This window comes from Puntigrus tetrazona, chromosome 19 (genome assembly GCF_018831695.1).
Source record: "Puntigrus tetrazona isolate hp1 chromosome 19, ASM1883169v1, whole genome shotgun sequence".
Taxonomy (NCBI): domain Eukaryota; kingdom Metazoa; phylum Chordata; class Actinopteri; order Cypriniformes; family Cyprinidae; genus Puntigrus; species Puntigrus tetrazona.
This window is the reverse complement of record NC_056717.1, coordinates 14366241-14386614: the sequence shown is the minus strand read 5'-3', so window position 1 is coordinate 14386614 and position 20374 is coordinate 14366241. Positions and strand designations below refer to the sequence as shown.

General features: G+C 37.5%; 2 protein-coding genes across 3 annotated transcripts in view; both read left to right on the top strand.

Annotated features, from left to right (window-relative positions):
* The first annotated feature begins 222 nt into the window (after positions 1 to 222).
* ptdss1b (phosphatidylserine synthase 1b) lies at positions 223 to 9590 on the top strand. Its single transcript, XM_043218064.1, has 13 exons — positions 223 to 494; positions 1227 to 1318; positions 1601 to 1645; positions 1740 to 1864; positions 2884 to 3042; positions 3703 to 3854; positions 4164 to 4305; positions 5084 to 5196; positions 5623 to 5688; positions 6757 to 6856; positions 7402 to 7470; positions 7730 to 7784; positions 8011 to 9590. Exons 1-13 carry the CDS (start codon positions 304 to 306, stop codon positions 8106 to 8108), a joined length of 1407 nt encoding a protein of 468 aa, XP_043073999.1. The 5' UTR covers positions 223 to 303; the 3' UTR covers positions 8109 to 9590.
* A 588-nt stretch (positions 9591 to 10178) lies between these two features.
* The window catches only part of nup153 (nucleoporin 153), a 12767-nt gene continuing 2571 nt past the window's right edge, over positions 10179 to 20374 (top strand). For both annotated transcript variants that reach the window (XM_043217971.1, XM_043217970.1), the window contains exons 1-19: positions 10179 to 10310; positions 13656 to 13869; positions 13990 to 14274; positions 14366 to 14499; positions 15352 to 15480; positions 15619 to 15735; positions 15940 to 15983; positions 16095 to 16149; positions 16632 to 16772; positions 17063 to 17115; positions 17230 to 17350; positions 17450 to 17599; positions 17730 to 17828; positions 17905 to 17986; positions 18075 to 18173; positions 18268 to 18846; positions 19049 to 19240; positions 19343 to 20239; positions 20333 to 20374. The exon at positions 20333 to 20374 is cut by the window's right edge and continues 306 nt beyond it. In XM_043217971.1, coding sequence (XP_043073906.1) covers positions 10233 to 10310; positions 13656 to 13869; positions 13990 to 14274; positions 14366 to 14499; positions 15352 to 15480; positions 15619 to 15735; positions 15940 to 15983; positions 16095 to 16149; positions 16632 to 16772; positions 17063 to 17115; positions 17230 to 17350; positions 17450 to 17599; positions 17730 to 17828; positions 17905 to 17986; positions 18075 to 18173; positions 18268 to 18846; positions 19049 to 19240; positions 19343 to 20239; positions 20333 to 20374 — 3511 coding nt within the window. In that variant the 5' untranslated portion in view covers positions 10179 to 10232. The remainder of the gene's footprint in view (positions 10311 to 13655; positions 13870 to 13989; positions 14275 to 14365; positions 14500 to 15351; positions 15481 to 15618; positions 15736 to 15939; positions 15984 to 16094; positions 16150 to 16631; positions 16773 to 17062; positions 17116 to 17229; positions 17351 to 17449; positions 17600 to 17729; positions 17829 to 17904; positions 17987 to 18074; positions 18174 to 18267; positions 18847 to 19048; positions 19241 to 19342; positions 20240 to 20332) is intronic.

Genomic DNA, 20374 nt, shown 5'->3' with positions numbered 1-20374 from the left:
TGTCCGTCACATCATAAATCCGTTAGAGCGGACGCGCTTTTCGCCGTCGCGCGGTCAGGCCAGCAGGGGGCAGCGTCGCTCATCTTTCCTCCGGCGCACACCTACGAACCCTGAACGACCCCGCCTGAAACAGAGCCCTGCAAATGAGAGACGCTTTTATTGCCTCCTGCCTTCACCCAGCCAATGAAGTCGCCTGAAATAGAGCGGCGAAAACATCTCGCCCTACTCGACTTCAGCGAAGTCCTGTCAGAAAAACCCGGCGCTGGAGGAGTGAAGTTTCGTCTGGACCCTTTGTCAGTTTGGATGAGACCAACCATGGCGCCCAGTCAGGGATCCAGGATGCTCAGTAAAGATGATGCGAATTATAAACTTCACTTTCGGATGATAAACGAGCAACAAGTGGAGGATATCACCATCGATTTCTTCTACAAACCGCACACCATTACTTTACTGACGTCCACTGTCGTCAGTATAATGTACTTTGCGTTTACGAGGTCAGTAAACAGGGGGTTTTACGACAGAACACAGCTGTTTGTCAGCATGGCAGCGGCAACTCAGAGCGCGTGACGGAGCGTTCAGTTAACACGACTACTTCGTTCAATTTCAGCGTAAATGCTTTATTTGTTACAATAATCGGGTTGACAAGAGCTTAAAATATTTGAAATCTACTAGTTATATAGTTTAAAGTATTTTTGAATGCCTGTGAATGGGATATGTTTAATTATCTGTGTCGTGTTTTAGTAATTAAATCTAAAACCATAAAATATCGTTACTTAAAACGAATCTTAACTGAAATGAAATTAAAATAGCTAGTTGTCATGGCAACATTTCTCATTTTTATTTAATTCAACTTCATGTACTAAGAACTAAAGAAAAACATTAATAAAATGTTATTAAATATGTATGTTAAAAACTACAAACGGACTAAAACTGTAACAAAAATAAATAAATAAATAAATAAATAAATATATATATATATATATATATATATATATATATATATATATATATATATATATATATATATATATATGATATCAAATGTAAAATATTAATAAATCTTAACAATATTATCTCAGTGATACTAAACACTGGTCTTATTTTCAGTTGATTTGCTACAAACACACCCACACCAAAAAGCCTGGCGACATTGTGAAAGGTTATAGTTCTATGACGTAATCATGGCTTTGATATGTTATCTGTACTTCGTGTTTTTATTATAACAGGGATGATGGTGATTCTGATAATAACCTTCGTGTGGGTCTGCTGCTGGTTGGCTCTTTCTTTCTTGTCATCAGCGTTCTTGCATTCCCCAACGGTCAGTCATTGTTCATTTGCTTCTCAGCTGAAACTTTAACTGGATGCAAATTGACTTTTGCTGATTGCTTTCATTGCAGGAAAATTCTGTCATTATTTACTCACCCTCGTGTCTTTTCTTCTATGGAACACAAAAGCAAATATGCTTAGCTCTTGCCAATAAGAGCTCTATGCCAAGCTCTTATTTTCCATACAATAAAAGCCCAGGCATTTGGTTAACCTCTCAAATGATATGTTCCTACTAACTATTATGATAATTTTTTTTAATTAAATAAAACTTTAGGTCCTTTCACAAGACCGCATCCTGCTATATGGCGCATGGTTTTTGGTGAGTGACTTTTAACAGTCGAATCTTTCGTGTTTACGTATCAGAGCCTATGTTGACCCAACCTCCAATGCCTTGATCTATTGCCACCTTGCAGGTCTCAGTGTTCTTTACTTCCTGTTCCTGGTGTTCCTCATCTTCCTCAACTGGAATCAGGTGAAGACGCTGTTGTATTGGCTCGACCCCAATCTGCGTTATGCTACACGAGAAGCGGATGTCATGGTGAGCCATATGATGAACCAGGAAAAGAATTCAATTCATTCTTTCATTAAAAGCTAGAAGTTAGCCATCGTATCTTAGGCTGATGATACATGGGGCAAAAAACATTGCTGGGCAACTTTGGGAAATGTTGGCGTCAGTGGGCAAACAGGTAAGAAACTCCACACAAGGAATCTAAAATATCCAGCTAGAAATTTGTTACCCATTCACAATGGGGAAAGTGCCCAAGCAACGTTGCCTTGTAAAATTACTCAAAGTTGCACTGTGTTTCATCAGCCTTATACTCTGTGTTTATATAAATGATAAACCTATACTGGTGACTTAAATATTTTTTCGCATTGTGCTATGAACACCTAAGCTCTTCTCACTTCTTATTATTATTTTTCGTATAATTGATCCTTGGCTTTCAGTTGAGTCCTATTAGATTATTTTTTTATTTACTACATTTACGTAACAATATAAACAGAGACTTAAATTAATGCATTCAGTTTTATATAATCTGTGATTTCCATCTTAATGGCTGCATGTCAATCTTATGAATTTTTATGTGTGATCATGGTTACAGCAGACTAGTGTAGCCCGTAGATTGTCTGAGCTGTGGAGTTTGAAACTGTGTGTGTTTCTAATCCAGTGAATTATGATTGATTACTGTAAAGAGATAATGGCAGCTTTCTGTAAGAGGTTTACGTGTAGCTCAGATGACGGCCTGACTGCGGACGTTCAGCCAATAGGATTATTTGAATCTCTGTCCATTGACATCATGCTTCATGTCGCTCACAGTATCTAAGTTACACTGTGCCCTAATTTACTAATTTATTTCGTTTTCACTCATTTGTAAACAAATTGATTGTATCCCTGATATGTTACTGATGTAAAGCCAATAACATTCTATAGTTTTCTATACAATTTGCCTAATTTTCAACTTTTATCAATTTTCAAGTTTATCCTAATAAATTTTTGCAAGTGCATTTTTTTAGTGTATTTATTTGTTTGATTGTTTAATTTTATTCCAATTTTTACAGGAGTATGCAGTAAACTGTCACGTGATCACATGGGAACGCATCCTGAGTCACTTTGACATTTTTGCCTTTGGTCATTTTTGGGGCTGGGCAATGAAAGCTCTACTCATCCGAAGCTACGGCCTCTGCTGGTCTATTAGCATCACATGGGAGCTCACAGAGGTAATGCATTTTATATATATGTATGTATGTATGTATGCATGCATGTGTCGGAGCATATATATATATCAATCAGTCACCTTTATTTATATGGCGCTTGTAACAATAGAGACAAAGTAACAATGGAATTTTTTCTGTTTTGAAAGAAGTCTCTTAAGGTTACAAAGGGTGTTTATTTGATAAAAAATACATTAAAACCAGCAATATTAAATCATTATTACAATGATTACAAATTTGACACCATGAGTGGGTCGATGTCTTTCCCAATCGAATACTTTTGAAAGTAAGCAATTGCTCATGCAATGATTATGCAACTTCCTCATAACCAAATACTTAATCATCTGTACAAACTGATGTCAAGGAAATGACTGTGTTCTTTGACTAAGCAACTAAAACCTAAAATCTCAGTTTAAGGTAAACCCTGATAATATCTTATAGGTTATAATTGCTTATGTATGATAGTTTAACACACTATTATTATTATTATTATTATTATTATTATTATTATTATTGTAATACCAGATACATAAATGTCCATACTAGAGTTTGCAGACTATCACTAATTCACAATGCTGTCTCAGAGCTGAGCGGTGAAAACTGCCTGGTTTGTTATATAGTGCATACAATATCTATCTCTCGTATCTATCTTTCTTCCTCATTCAGTTGTTCTTCATGCACCTCCTGCCAAACTTTGCAGAGTGCTGGTGGGACCAAGTCATTCTTGACATCCTGTTGTGCAACGGAGGGGGCATTTGGCTTGGCATGACCGTGTGTCGCTTTTTAGAGATGCGTACCTATCACTGGGCCAGTATCAAGTAAGCTCTTCTTATAATTAATCTGTGGCTGTTCCCTATAAAACCAGCATTAGTAATTACAAAAAAATCAGTTGATCGTCATTATTTTGCTGAAATCAACAAGCAGACTCGCCACCATTCATACTCTCTGTGATTCTATTGTGTTTAGGAGATGTGTATGCAGACATTATAAGTTATCCGTGTTATCTCCAAACCTGTTTTACACGATATTGTCGTTAGATCATCTGATCCCGGTTTTAGGTCACCGGGTTAGTGTACGATGATGTTCACGTGTTTAGGATCATTGTAAACAGATTTGTGTGTGTTCAGGGATATCCACACAACCACAGGCAAGCTGAAACGGGCTGCTTTGCAGTTCACTCCGGCCAGCTGGACGTATGTGCGCTGGTTTGACCCCAAATCCTCTTTTCAGAGGGTGGCTGGAATCTACCTCTTCATGATAGTATGGCAGGTGTGTGACATAAAACAGAAGTGCTAGCCTTTCGGTTCACGCTATATTCAAACTTGTTGCTTATAAACAAAGCCTCTGTTCCACAAACTGTACTTCAGCTATGACTTTACATTTGAATTATAAAGTCACAATCGGTGTACAGTTTATGTGTGTTTTTAATGAGAGCCTTAATAATGTAGCTTGACACAGAATACTCGTTTAGCCAGCTTTGGGACACAACTACATATCCTATCTTTTTCTGTAATTATGTAATAATAATATATTAAAAAACAGTTTTGTCTTTAATATATTTAAAAGTGTAATGTATTCCTGTGACGGCAAAGCTGGATTTTGAGCATCTTTACTCCAGTCTTACAACCTTCAGAAATCATGCTGATTTTCTGCTCAAAAAACGTTTCTCATTATTCTCAGCGTTGAAAACATGATTAACATCTTATTTGATGAATATAGAGAGCAGCATTTTGAATTATAAATCTTTCGTAACAATGTCAAATTCTTTACGGTCACATTTATGATTAAATGAAATGCATCCTTGCTGAACAAAATTGTAAAAAAAAAAAAAAAAAAAAAGTACAGACCCCAAGCTTTTTAAGACCGGTATAGATAAAGCATCAGTTGTACACCTTATGTGCCCTTTGACCTAAAATGTTCTGTTTAAATGAGCAACAAAGCAAGAAATATAAAATAGGTCAATACGTTCAGAAGAGCTTTATCAAACAGTAGTAGATTTAGACTTTTGTTTTTCTCACTTTTGTTCTGTTTATTTTCTCTCCCACAGCTCACAGAATTGAACACGTTTTTCCTGAAGCATATCTTCGTATTCCAGGCCTCTCATCCTCTCAGCTGGTGCCGGATCCTCTTCATTGGGATCATCACTGCCCCCACAGTGCGGTAATGTCCAATTACCTTCTTCTGTGTTCCAGCGTAATCCCTTGAAATGAAGGTTTTTGCTCTGGCCCTGTTTTGCTTCTCCGGAGGTCAGAATCATTATCGCTCCAAAAATCGAATGTACTAAAACAAAAGCTTTTCCTGTAAATGCAGGATGCGATATTCACAAGAACCGAGAAACATGAGACCGCCATGTTTTCAAAAGCCAGTTATTTTATTTATGAGAAATCTTTTGATTTACTTATTGTAGAGCATGTTCCTATGATCCATAAATATCCAAAGAAGTAATGCTGTTATTCCATCCTTTAAGCCATACAATCATTCTAAATAAATACATTTCTTTTGGATACTGACGTTTGGCAGTTGTTTATGCACTCATTGTACCGTTTGATGCCAGAGATGTTGAAATTACTTATTGTTTGCATTTAGGCAATACTACGCATATCTAACAGACACCCAGTGCAAAAGAGTTGGAACACAGTGTTGGGTGTTTGGGTAAGTACATGCTTATTTATATAATGCAAAAAAAAATTGTAATGCTTGTCAAAATAAGTGGAAAAAAAAGAAAATCATATTCACAGTTCTGCCAGTAATTTTTCCATTTTGGATGTTTTGGGTATACTTACAATCAGATGATGACTTATAGGGATAGTTCAATAATGAAATTTCTGTCATCATTTAATCACACTTTTAAACCTGTATGACTTATGTGGAACATTTGTGGAACACATTTTGAGCAGTTTACATTGACAGTGAAACTCAAAGGGTCCAATGTTTCGGAGACCACTTTTGTTTGAGTTTCTCAACACAAAACGTTTAAAATATTGTCTTTTGTAAATGTCATACAGGTTTGGAGTGACACAGAGTTTTAATTTTTTTTGTAAACTATCCCTTCTGTAAAGACAAATGTTCTGTGTTTTTAATTTGTAATTTATTATTGGAAATCCAGGAAAACGCAGTGAAATAGATACAAACAGATTTAATACATAGGTTTAGTTTCGTCTCGCCACAGCTGTTTTTGTCAGAGTCATATTTGTGTCCTGTTTACCAGACAATCTCACTTTTTCCATTCGATTCTAAACAATGGAGGTATTTTCTCTTGGCTTTGTACTGTTCTAGATCTGCCAGATTACTCCTTACGTAGTCTGGTGACTTAACAAACCACACTTTTGTATTTGTAAGTCCTACAAATCTGAAATGCTCATAGAGATTTGCCATTGTGCATTAAATGCTGAATTTATTTGACACTTAAGGAAAAAGTATAACTAAAATTACAATTCTGTCACTTACGTACCTCATGTTAAACAACAAAGTTGTGTTTTTAATATGCTATAGTCTACTATTTTTGAACCCTGTATATCTGAACTAAATAGCAAATCAATCATGGCATCACATTTTTTTATATCTGAATGTTAAACAGTATGTATGTTGAAAATGGCATTTAAATATTTATTTTATAAAAACGTGCTGTAAAGTTAGTTTGCATGTTTATATAAACAAATAAATGTCTCTGAAATGTTGTTATATAACGCAACATGCACAAGTATGTGTTTTGTTTTGTAGGGCCATTGCTTTCCTGGAGGCCCTGGCTTGTATCAAATTCGGACAAGACTTGTTCTCTAAAACACAGGTTCTCTATGTTGTCCTTTGGCTTTTATGTTTGGTGAGTGTTTCGGTTTAAATTTCTTTTATTTATAAATGTTCTTATTTATATACGTTTATGTATCTATATTTTTTTATTATTATCTTTTTAAAATGAATTTTTGTTTTAGAGACGTGTTTATTGTTTTCTGTAACTGATACCGGAACCCTAACAAATGCCGGCTATGCTATTGTACTGGGACTGTGATATGTTGCAACAGTTTATTCTGTCCGCTTGCACATCTGTAGTTTACACTGAATGTTTACAGATTGAACCTTGTGTGTTTCTATAAACTATACACAGTGGGTCCAAGTCTGAGACCACACCGAAAAATCTCATTTAAAATATTCCAAAGTGCAAAGAATATCGCATGCCATTTAAAAGACGTCTTCACAATTTAGTCTTTCAATAATTAAAAAAGTTATTTAACAAGTCATTTAATCGTGTGCATGTGTAACCGAATAGATTTTAAAAATTGTCTTTTCTATTTTCATTTATGATTTTTGCTGCTTAATGTAATAATACTTCATCTGCACTTCCTCTGTCTTTTTCTTGCCTCTTTTCAGGCTTTCATTACTTTTCTCTGTCTATATGGTATGGTTTGGTACGAGCAGAATTATGGAAAGAGGCTTAAGGTAAATGACCGTGCTCATTCATCTGTTACCATAACATGATTTACTGACAGATATGAATTCAATCCAGCGAATTCTTCAGCAACAGTAAAATCTGGTCATTCACAGTTGACATTATTTAGATTAGAAACAAAATCCCAATGATATAATGACAATTTGGGGAAAATTCTTATATATAAGTTTTAGTGTGAGTCTTGCTTCATTTTCGTAGTTTGTGTTTTCCGTATAAAATGTTGATAAACTGATATATCTCTTTTAACAGTACATTGCGGATTGTGACGACAGCATCATTACTGACATTCCTGAAACCGCCAAAGGTAACATGCAATCTGATTTGTTTAAAGAGTTTCTAAAGTGACAATTACTATCTACAAATAGAGTGTTTTTATTACATTACATTATTACATTTTCTACCCTACAGATTCAAGTGAAATTAAATAGAAGCTCGTATTATGATAGGAAGAACATTATGAGGTTTATTTACCCTTCGGACATCTGTTGTACTTAACACTCACGTGTATTTACCTTTTTTACTTCTTTTAACAGAGAGAAACTCCAGCAGTAATTCCACTTCATCACGGAGAAGAAAAGGAGGATCTGGAAAAAACAAAACAATCAATGGAACAAGCGGCAAGAAGTGACCACCGCTAGAGACCGATGATCTCTCAATGGGCCAAAAGGGGTGAAAGAAGGAATCTGTGGTAAACGGTTAAAGAGAGGTAAACGGTTAGCTGGGTGACAGTGTGCAGACACAAGAACGGGACGCGTTCCAAACCACAAGCCTCTGTCGTACACTAGTTGTCATTTTTATAGCACTTGGAAGGAAACAATAATTTGTAGTATGCCGGGATTCTGGGAAATTACACAATGCGCACTTTCCAGTGGCACTGATGTGGTTTTTATATTGAGGAAGTTATCTGAGCCAGTGAATATTTTGTGATGAGCTTCCATGCTACCAGGCTTCAATTTTTGTAAAATTATGGGAGCGTTATTCAACTTCAGTATTGTTAATGCTGACCAAGCCTGCTCTTAAATGTTGCACATAGATCTCCGCTTGACCTGTAATCAGCGATTGTTTCGCTGACACATACCTATGCGTCGATCAGGGTAAGACATTTTATGCAACATTTCATTGTGAACATAAAAGCAAGCTCCGCGTTTGTGAGAAACCTTTAAGCACTTGTTTTAATGCACTATGATCTTTGCACAAATGTTCTATTATCACAACCGTTTTCATTCTTATACTTGCTCTTTTAAATTTAAAACTGCAGAGTGGTTAAAGAAGTGGCTGCTTATGACCTTTTTATGAGCTGTTGATTTACTTAAATGTAATATGATTCAGCTTTTTTTGGCAACATGTAAAGGTGGTTTAGAAATGGTGACATCATCTGTATGATGTGTCTTTTGTTTTTGTACTTCTGTTGTTTTTCTTTGTACGTTAACTTTATACCTGTGTGTGTGTGTGGGCATGTGCATACATGATTTTAGATCAATAATATTTTCTGTGTGAGGCCTTTAAATTACTATGCATTTCTATGTGCAATTTTTTTTGAAATTGTAATTTTTGCAGAACCTACATTCAGGATTTTGTGCTGTTTTTGAAGGCAGTGATATTTTTTTCCCATGGGTTATTAATACTGAATAGTAGCATATGCATCTATTAAGGTACTATCACATTTTGTCTTATTTAATTGTTTTTTTATATTCTGTTTTTCATGGACCAAATTGTTGAGCAATACCAAAGCTCTTAGTTATACATATTTTTCCCTTGGAAAAAAAACTCCAAAACTTAAAATAGCTGTTAAGATTTCTAGTCATGAATTTTGTATGGAGCTGCAGTTCTGAAAGAACAAAGAGAATGCATAAAATGTGATGTCAAACTTGAATCTTCCACAGCAGTGTTGTAACATTTAATTATTTCTTATGATTTAATATAATAATCAGGAGCAATGAGGTGTGACCAGATTTTTATCAATGTATGAATTAATGATATAAATTCTCACAGATGTGAACACCCCTTAACGGGATCTTCTTTTCACTTTCTGAATACACTTATACTGCATTGTTCATTGAAAATGCTAAATAAAAAATAAATTGTACTAACTTTAGTAATTATAGTAGAATCATGAGTGGGAAAATTTATTCACATACATGCACACACTTATAAATAGATATATATCTTTCTTATCTTCATCATCATCATCAATATTATTGGTTTGTTTACCTTAGTGTTCATACCCATTTATTCCAGAAAAGGAATGTTAAACTAGAAGCCTGGAATCAGGATCACCAATTGTGACTTGTTGGTTACAGTCATAAATCTAATACAGTATAAACTTTTGATATATACAGCTCCCCCCTTTATAATTTATTTGTCATGCCATCAAAGAAATGTGTAATTAAAGTTTATTTTATTTATTTTATTTTACTCCTTATGAGAAAATAAGATCTGTAATTAAATTCAGAATTCATATTTGAGCTAATGGCTGTGTGATTTATCTTCTGGAACACAACATTACATTCTCTTCACGAAATGTTTGCCACAGGCTTTATTTCACTCGTTACCATCACTTTGAAAACCCCAGAAATCCCCGAGGGAATCCACAGCAGGTTGGCCTACAAATTGACGTCAATATATGTCAATGCAAACTCCATTTCCCATAAACCCCAGCACCGAAGTGCCTGATGGTATATTGGAGGGCTGCGCTGTGACAGCGGAGCTCTATCCGGCGAAGCGCTACTGAGCAAACTCAATCTAGTTAGCCATGGCGGCGACAGGAGGAGGGAAAATCAGATCAAGAAGATACCACATCGCTTCAAAACCTTATGCCAAAGGCAAACAGGTAAGTAAAGCGAAACCCTAGTCGCTGCGGCAAGGATTTTAGCGGTTATTAGCTTGAGCCGCACCGGTGTTTTGGCGGCGGGTTTTGTATTTGTAAAGCAGGAGACATTTTGAGGCCTGTTTCAGGCCTGTTCACGTTCCCCCAGCACACGGTCTCAACACTGTCACCGCAATACCGCTAACTCATTTGACTGAAGAGACATAGCTGTTCAGTGAGGAAAACGCTCGAAAAATGGATTTAGACGGGTGGAATTAGATTGTATTTTAATAATTTTAGACAGCCGCGTGAACGCGTTTCAAAACAACCAGTTAACGTTAGCCGTTAGCTGCTCGCACCGGCGTCAAACAAGAATATTTAAATGTTAACAAACCTAACAGCATTTTATCGGCATTTTAACGCTGTTGGCCCACTAATTAAAATGTTGTTTAAATATACCAATGTTCACGTCTCCCCTCTTTTGTGCCGCTCAGAGGGTCTACATGTGGGTAACCTGAGCTTCATAGCACTTTTGTCCATGTTTTCTTCAACGTTACTTATATTTCATGTACACGTTTTGAACTTGGGTAGAGATCAGTTGGATATGACTATCGAGTCATTTAGGCATAAATACGAAAGGCGCAGGTAGTTAACGCACTAGGTTTGTCATCATGAAGAAAGGCGGGATGAGTGCGTGTCGTGGCGTGTTTTCAGAGGGATCTGTAACGTTAGCTCACTGGAAACACTCACATGCTGCTTTTTGTTAGTTCAGTCAGTCTAGCCCACGTTCATGGTTTAAAGCGCTTCTATGAGCGGACATTTTAATTAGTCTTTTTAAACGAGTGGTAAAAGTATATTTTGCTCAATGTTTGCAATGCGTGCTTTGCATTTATTTACATCACTTTGCATTTTGCGTGATAGAAGTATAATACTTGTATATTAGGGAAATTAAGTTAGAGGTACAGCGTTTGCCATTTGACTTAAATACAATATTTCTACCTAAGTTTTTGTGCTTATTTGCAGAACGGTTAATCATAGCTCTTGATATTTTCTTCTGCATATTGGTTATTAAATAGACATGTAAATCACGCTAAAGCATTGATCTCTAAATCTAAACCATTGCATTTAAGGAGTCAAAATGTGGCAAAAATATTTATTCTGAGCTCATGTAGTGAGTGATTTAGTGAGGCAAAGTAATTAGAAGTAGGAAATAATAGGATATTTCTATTTATTGCATTTGTTTCAACTCTTTAGGAAAACCCATGCTTTCTGTTGATACTTTCTGTATTACTTTTTTTTTTTTTGTCCACCAGTGTTGCATAAACTGCATATATGACTAGACATTTTTTCCTCTGATAATAATTTAAATTGTGTAAGGGAAGGTTAGATGCTGTATTTCAGTGTTTCTTTTAAGCCATGCCACTTGAACCCAGAGATGTGAAGAGGCTTGTGGCTGAGTATGTTGCGAAAGATATGTAGTGTCTTTTAACAGTAGAATTGCCATCAAGCTAAGATAACGTTTCTGACTGTGGTTCGTAATGAGTAATGCACCTCGAGCCAGTTGAAAGATAAATAAAAAGTGAAGATTCAAGTTGCATTGTTATATGATAGGGATACATGTAGGGATGGGGATTAACATGAATCCATTACTGAGGCGAAATTTAGATTTATACAAAGTTCTAAAAGAAAATAGAATGAATATTATAGTAGAAATATTATTTTATTAGGAATCACCACATTGCTGCTATTCCATAAGTGCCAAGTCATAATATCGTAATTGAAGTAATTGCTTTCAAATGAAAGTAACTAGTAATATACAGTTCTGGTTTCACAGACAGGGCTTAGACTAAGACAGGATTAGGCCATAGTTCAATTAGGACATTCAAGTCATTTTATAAAAGTGCCTTAGTGAAGACCATTACTGGTGTTCATCTTGAGACAAAACGTCCCTGATGTGTTGTAAGATCTGTCAGTGCAAGTTTCCTTTAGGTGAAACGTTTAATCTGGGACTAGGCTTAAGCCTTGTCTGTGAAACGGGGATGATGCATTCAATTTTGTAAGTAACTTACCCAACATTGCATCGATTAGCCATGCTGACCTTGGATGGTGCCATGTGCGCACTGTTGACAGGAAGTGACTTGTATTGCAACTCTGAGCTCATGCTTGAGGCCCCATCCGTGCACACAGCTGGTTTCATATGCTGAGTGCATGAATGCAGCACGTTAATGTTATTTATCCTTTATGTAGTCGTCTTGGTCTCAGAATGAGGCAGGAAGATGAATTACGTCCTGGCCTATATTTAAGTCACAAGCATCTTTAAGCTTTGAAGGGCTTCTATTTTGATTGCGCAATCTCTGCCGGCTCTTCTGCTGAGGCTAAATGTACTATTTAGCTTTCCCACCTGCCTGTGGGTCACATGCTTACAGCGTTCGGCCAAAGAGCTGGTCTGTGGCGTTGCTGTGTCCAAACCCTGAAGCTCTTTTAGAGAACAATAAGCCTGTAGTGCTTGCACAGTGATTTGGTCCCTAGGGCCCCTTTTAGACGACAACTGAAGCTCTCAAATCCAGGCTCTCTCCAGCCTTGGAGGCCACACCGCTTGTACAGTAAGGTAAATAGGAGAAACATGTCCTGTTATCTCATGAATCAAAGTTTAGGATGCAGCTGGCTTCATGCTTGGTAGATAACTTGAAGGCCACATGAACATGGGAAAACTTTGGCGCACAAAGGAATAGTTCACAAGTATTCTACACAAGTAGCATTCGTATAATGGGATGCTGCTAAATATACTGCTTTAGCAAATTGCACTGCTCTTCATTGTATCTTTTAAAATAGATTTGTAGTACTTTATAGCATGAATAACAAATACTGACAGACTGTATATTGGGATCGATTTAAGAAACCTTTGCAGATACAGAAATATACCCTGAGCGATTTATTGACTTTCTTACTAAATGACTGAATAACATGACTTGCCACCTTCTACTGGTGATTTTAGTTTTGAATCTACAAGTATCGCTTTGTTTTGCCATCATTCAAGCTTTATTATATTTAAAAATACACTTAATGGAATGGCAAGAATATGACATACAATTAATAAGGCTAGAAATACTTTAAGATGAGAAGAAAAAAATACACCTGTAAATCAGTTGAAAAATTTGTCTCTTTAATGGAAAAGGTGTGACTGTAAAATGACCCAGAGGGTACGCCACTGTAAAGAGTTTGAGAACCACTATTATATGGGATAGAGCATTATTAAAGCTGATGGACTATGTATTTAGGCCAGAAACAAGGGTTTAAGTGTTCCGAGGAATTGCTCTTTGTCTTTTATTGCTACTGGATATCCTAATTTTGTTCTTCTGGCTTCTGCAGCAACCTGGGCTGATCAGTCGAGTGACAGATACAGTGAAGAGTATAGTCCCCTCCTGGCTGCAGAAATACTTCAAAAATGGAGAAGTTCCAGAGGGTGATACCAGTGCAGTTGGATTAGGCCAGAACAACGTGGCTCCTCCCCCCAACGGCAACGATGAAGTCACCCCGCTCCCAGATGGACGAGACTCTCCAGAGCCGAGCACAAGTAACACAGGTATGAGTTGGTGCTGTCCAGCAGATACACAGTTCCTATTCCAAAACAAAGAGAACTGTGTATGTGGCTGCTTTAGAAGCTGTCTGTGTTCTTGAGATAAAGCTAAAATAATTTTTTCAGAACCATCTACAAGCAAAGCATCACTGAACTTCCAGGAAGCTCTATCGAGACCCCCTCTCAATCGAACCCACCTGCAGTTCCCCTCCCTGGATGGCCCCCCTGTGTTTGGCGGCACAAGCTCTCTCTTCTCCCAGCCCTCCACGTCCACAGCGCCCTTTTCAGGGAGCCCTTTTGCTGTGACCTCCAACTTTTCCCTGGTGAAAGAGATTAAGGACTCCAGCTCTCAGCATGAGGATGACAACATCTCGACTACCAGTGGCTTTTCATCACGTGCATCTGATAAAGGTAAGCTACCACATTTCAAGAATTCTGTGGTGATGTTTAGAGCAATCTAGGCTAGCTAAAGCAGAATTAAGAGCAGGACTTAATCTTCCAGATGTGCCCACGTCAAAGATGGTGCCGATCCTCTGGTCTCCAGAGACAGAACGCACCCATTCTGGATCACAGGCAGCCCACTCTGGCCTCAAGAAACCAGCCTTCAACCTGTCAGTCTTTGGCACGTCCTCATCAGTAAGTAATGTGTTATTATTATTATTATTATTATTTTTTTTTTTTCTTTGCATAATTGGCCTGTAAGATTATATTTTGTCACAAAATACAATTCTGCATTAAATTGGTTGTAAGTGTGAAATTACATTGCAAAAACAGGAAGCAGCACAGCCTAAAAAAAAAACAATTCACACCTTGATACTAACTAACCTTTAGGTGACAACTCACATCTAGACAAAAATAGGTCACCTATGAGATTTGCTTAGTGAGAAAGTGTTTTTAGATAGATCGAGATAGATATAGAGAGAGAAGTGTGAGTGGGCAAACATTTAGCATTTTAGGTCTAATCAGCCAATGTTGTCTTAAATAGACTGCATAGCACTTCATTGCTTATCATGGGGTTTTGACCAAATAAGTGCAATCTTAATTGTTGTAAAATCTTGCTGCTACATTGTAGTTGTTGTTGGGTTTTTTTTGTTCATTTTGTTTTTTTTATTATAATTTTGTTTTTGTGTGTATGTGGGGAAAAAAGTCTCGGACATAATATTTTTAAAACACCTTAAAGTAACTACAAATAAGCATCTGAAATACAAATACATCTAAAAAAATCTTTTTAACATTTTCCTCTCTTTTTTTTGCTTGCTTCTGTGTATTAGAATGATTTGAGGGGTTACGTGACATTTAAATGTTATTGTAATATTTTACAATATTACTGCTTTTACTTTGTTTTAGGTGAGCATAAGTTTATTCAAAAACATTAATGCATAATTTAAAAGTGAACAATGCGGAATTGAATGTCCTGGTTGTCTTGTCGCAATAAGAATATATGTTTCATTGAGATGAGATTAATGTTAGGCATGTTTGTTCTTTCAGTCAGTGTTGAACAGTTCAGTGCTAAACTCCAGTCAGTTGGGGGATTCACCTTTCTACCCAGGAAAGACTACGTATGGAGGAGCTGCTGCGATGAGATCGGTTCGTTCACGCCCGGCAACACCTTACCAGGTCTGAACAATCATGCCAGTGATTGACTCTTGTTACATACACCAGCACTACTATTTAATTTTTTTTTTTTTTTTTTAAACAAATTTTAATAAAGTTCATTTTTTTTTGTTTCTTAAATTCTGGTCTGTTGTTCCACAGCCTCCCGTTAGAAGACAGATAAAGGCAAAGCCAGCTGGAACTCAACCCTGTGGAGTTACCAGTGCCACAGCAAGGCGCATCCTACAGTCCCTGGAGCGCATGTCCAGTCCTCTTGCTGTGAGTATACTGTCTGATCTGTGAAGTGTATATATTTTATAATCTCATAAAAAAATTACTGTAGAATAAACCTCTAGCAGAAAGAGTTGAAAATCAACCAAATGTATCTGTAAATAAGCAGTCATTAAACAAATAGTTCGCTTAAATCCGGGGAAAAACCAGAAGTAAGCATTTCTTAAAAACATGTTTTTGGTAACCTTACAGGATGCAAAAAGAATTCCGTCTACAGTTTCATCACCTCTGTCAGCTGTAAGTATTACAGTATCATAGTAGCTTTACATTACAGCACTTCACTTCAAAATTCACTTCAGTTGAGTTGTCAGTTGTTACAGTCTTTAACATTTTTTTTTTTTTTTTTTTTCACTGAATCACACAGATCTTGACATTTCAAATTTCCAGGCAAAGAGGAAACGGGTAAGTCTTGTGCTTTAACACACAGCTTAAGATTTTAAAGTTTCAGATAAAACGGGGTCAACTTGGATGTGTGACAAAAGAAAACCATACATGGTTTATTGTATAGAAGACCTTAATCTGTCTTGTAAAATTGGCAACTTTCACTTTGCTTCCTCTGCTTGTCTTTAACTGTTGACAACTGTGGCAGCTGGCTACTAATCTCAAACAATGTGCCTATTCACCCAACACTAGAAATCTAAAGCCTGTAATAACCATTTGTGGCGGATGTACATAGTCCAAAATATCCAGGGCTGAGTGTGTTGTTTTGCTGTTTAAGGGAGCACACTGCTTATAATGTTTAATGTTATTTCTATTCATTCAGGAATTGTAAAATTCATATGAGTAATTTTATTTTTTTATATATATATATCTCCTTAGCACAGTGGTGTAGGGAACTTTTCTACTGTCTGCTGAATTTGTAATGTTGTTACACTGACACACAGCTGGAGCCATCAGTCCCTCCTGTGCAGAAGCTAGTAGTCCCTGCAGCTGCTGCAGTGTCTGGTAACCGCTCAATATCCTTCAGACCGTCACTCACCCCAGGTGGAGTGAACAGAGGAGCTGAAAAAAGCAACAAGGATACTGTGAGTTCAGTATTTATCACAATGCACCCTACATTAGAATTCAACATGATCAAAAACTGAAAGGAATTGTTTGGAATAATTAGATAAAAAAAAATATATATATATATATATATATATATATATATATATATATATATATATATATATATATATATATATATTTATTTTTTTTTTTTTTTTTTTAAATAAAATGCCTCATAAAATGGCAAACCTTATAATTAAGTGGATTATTGCAATGAAGTCTGTGTTGTGAACTCTTCCAGAGAACTAACTTTTGTTTTCTTTTGTAGCCGCTGAGACAATCCCCTCCCATTTCAGATCGTGCCCAGGCTTCCTCTTCCAGGTAAGGGTGAATTATTTTGTGATGGTTTTAGAATCTTTTTCTTTTTTGGACGGGACAGGGAATTGTTAGTGACTTCACTTGCGTGTATACTTAGTCCATCCTTCCTTTCTCCAGCACAAGCAGTTTGTCCTACCCCTTGTCCAGCACCCCAGCGACCAGCAGTGCTGGTTCAGGAGGGGGCAAAATGAAGAGGGAAAGGGCCATTAGACCTTCATCCAAAAGACCTGACGATGAGGTCAGAGAACCTGCTGGTTATATGCTTTTGAACTATGAACTAGTTTTGAAACTATGTAACAGGATGGTTTGATGCTCATACAAGCTGTTCTCTTTTTAGGTTGCTGAGGAACCAGACCTGCCTCCTGCCTCTCTTCCCAGCAATTTCACTTTGCCAACATTTAATTTCTCTTCTCCTCCCCCAACCTTTTCGCTCACCTCCAGCACAACACCACTTACAACTGTCTCTGAAGAACCGACAGCAAATAAGGTATAAACTCCCCTCTGACCCCTTAGAATTGTATGTTCTGTCTGATGTAGTCTTAACTTATCAAACTGAGTTTCATAGCAGTTATGGTGGACGAGTATTTGTAACACACAATTATTATTTGTTTAATCAGGAGGCAGCTGCACCATCCACACCACCATCTGTTCCCTTCACGTTCTCTTCGCCTATCGTCAAGGCAACAGCTGCTAGTCCTCCATCTTTCTCTCCATCGGTAGGTCTCCTTCATTCTCGCATACTTTGTTTAATACAGAGCAAGGATCTGTAATAATAAAGATTCTTCCTTGCAGTCTGGGTTTACTTTCAGTGCACCTACTATGAAAACAGGCCCCTCTTACTCCAATGGTAAAATTGTTCCAATAGTAGCACCAGGTAAGCATTGATTTTATTTATTTATTTTTTTAAGACATTTTTATTTAAAGTTGTTATTGTATTTATTTATTCACTGTATGGTTTGCAGTCAAATCAGTGACTAGTGAAGAAAAGGAGTTTGAAGGACCCTTTAAACCAGCCAAGGTCTTAAAACAGGGCAGTGTATTGGACATACTTAAGGGACCTGGTAAGATTTTTGTAATTTATTTTTTTTCTCCTCCCATGTAAAATTTTGGAAGTCAATGCATTTTGTATGTATTTATGCTTTTTCTTGTTTTCAGGATTTGTGTCCTCTGCTCAGAACTCAGTTGATAAACCTTTACTCTCTACTTCAACATCTTCAGCTCCTCTTGGTTTTGGTGATAAGTTCAGACCACCTGCAGGGTCCTGGAGCTGTGGCACTTGCTTATTGCAAAACAAGTCCTCTGACAAAAAATGTGTTGCTTGTCTGGCTCCACAACCTAACACAGACTCTTCCTCTAAATCGGACAATAAACCCACAGACGCTCCTGCAAGCATCAGTTCCCTTTTTGCTCCTCCAGCTGGTAGCTGGGACTGTGACACTTGTTTGGTCAGAAACAAACCAGATGTAGTTAAATGTGTAGCTTGTGACACGGCCAAACCTGGAACTGGAGTAAAATCCAGCCTGACTCTACCGGCTCTTTCTGAGGCCTCATCCACCCCCTCTGCCAGCTCTTCTACAACTACCACATCAACAACAACTGCTTCTTCGGCAACTGGACTGTTAGGATTTGGTGACAAATTTAAAAAGCCAGAAGGGTCTTGGGATTGTGATGTATGCATGGTTCAAAACAAGGCACAGGATGTGAAATGTGTAGCCTGTCAGAGCTCTAAACCAGGTAAAGTTTCAGTTTTGCAGTTAATATTTTAATGCCCGCAAAAAATGGACAGCACTGTAAAGTACATGGAATAGTAGAGAAGGATTTACCTTAATTTTGGGGGAAAAGCCCTGTTTCCAATATATCTGTATAAAACCAATTTGCATATTTTTGCATTGAAAACATTTGCATACCTGATGTTTTAGTCCTTGGTGTATTTTAGGAGCCTCAGCTGTTTCGACTCCAGCCTCTGCACCTGCAAGCTCTGCTGCACCTTTATTAGGATTCGGGGACAAGTTCAAGAAACCTGAGGGGAGCTGGGAGTGTGAGGTGTGCTGTGTTCAGAATAAGCCAGGGGACCAGCAGTGTGTGGCCTGCCAGTCAGCAAAACCAGGAGCTAAAATAGAGTCCAAAGGTAAAATGCATTGCAATGAAATTTCTATAAGTCGGGAGACTTCGAAGCAGCTGCATTTTAGTAGAAGCAGGCTGATGACCAGAATTCTTATTTCTTTTTCAGGTTTTAGTTCATCTTTTGGAGCTCAGTCCAACAGTACAGACTCTAGTTCAACTGGATTTAAGTTTGGTACTGGCTCTACAGACTCAACCTCTGCTGGCCTGAAATTTGGAGGCACTTTCTCAGACACTAATTCCACCACAGGAGGATTTAAATTTGGATTTGGCTCCTCTGACTCAACCTCCAAATCAGAGGGCTTCAAATTTGGAGGCTTATCCTCGGCTGCAGCTTCTGGTGGGGACAAACTTGGTAGTTCCTCATCAGAATCCACGGCAGCAAAAGAGAGTGTGTCAAAGGCCTTTTCTTTTGGTGCGTCCATGGATGACTCTCTTGAAAAAAAGACTAAATCTCAGGATTCTAGTGCAGGATTTAAATTTGGTGGAGGAAATGGAATCAATTTTGGCTCTCAAGCTTCTGGTTCTGAAAACCCAGCATTTTTGTTTGGAGCTAAACCCAGTGAGAAAGGAAGCTCAAATTCGTCCTTTAGTTTCTCTGTGCCCCAGTCCAAAGCTGAGAAAGACAATGTTCCTGCTCCCTCAGAAACTGTTTCAACCACCACCACAACAACAGCAGCAAATGTCATTCCTATTTTTGGCAAGGCTTCAGTAGCTGAATCTTCTGCAACAAAGTTTGGGGAAGCATCATCAAAAGAGCAAACGCTGGTGACGTCCACCTTCACTTTTGGAAAAACGGAAGAAAAAAAGGACACCTCCGCACCCTCCACTGCGTTTTTATTCGGTGCTTCCAAGGAGGCTGAAAAACCGGCACCAACCTTGGGCTTCTCTTTCGGTGAGCCAGACCCTTCAAAGGATTTTCCCAAGCCTACGCTCACATTTGGGAAACCTGCCGAGTCAGCAGAACCTTCAAAGCCATCATTTAGCTTTGGACAAAGTATGACCGGTAAGTGAAGGTGTCTTTTTCTAATTTTCTAATGGCTTTAGTTGTGTGTTCTAGTAGTACCTCAGTTTTACCCTATAACTATATGCTTTTCAGACACATCTGCTCCAAAGCCCACTTTTGGCTTCATGGCCAATT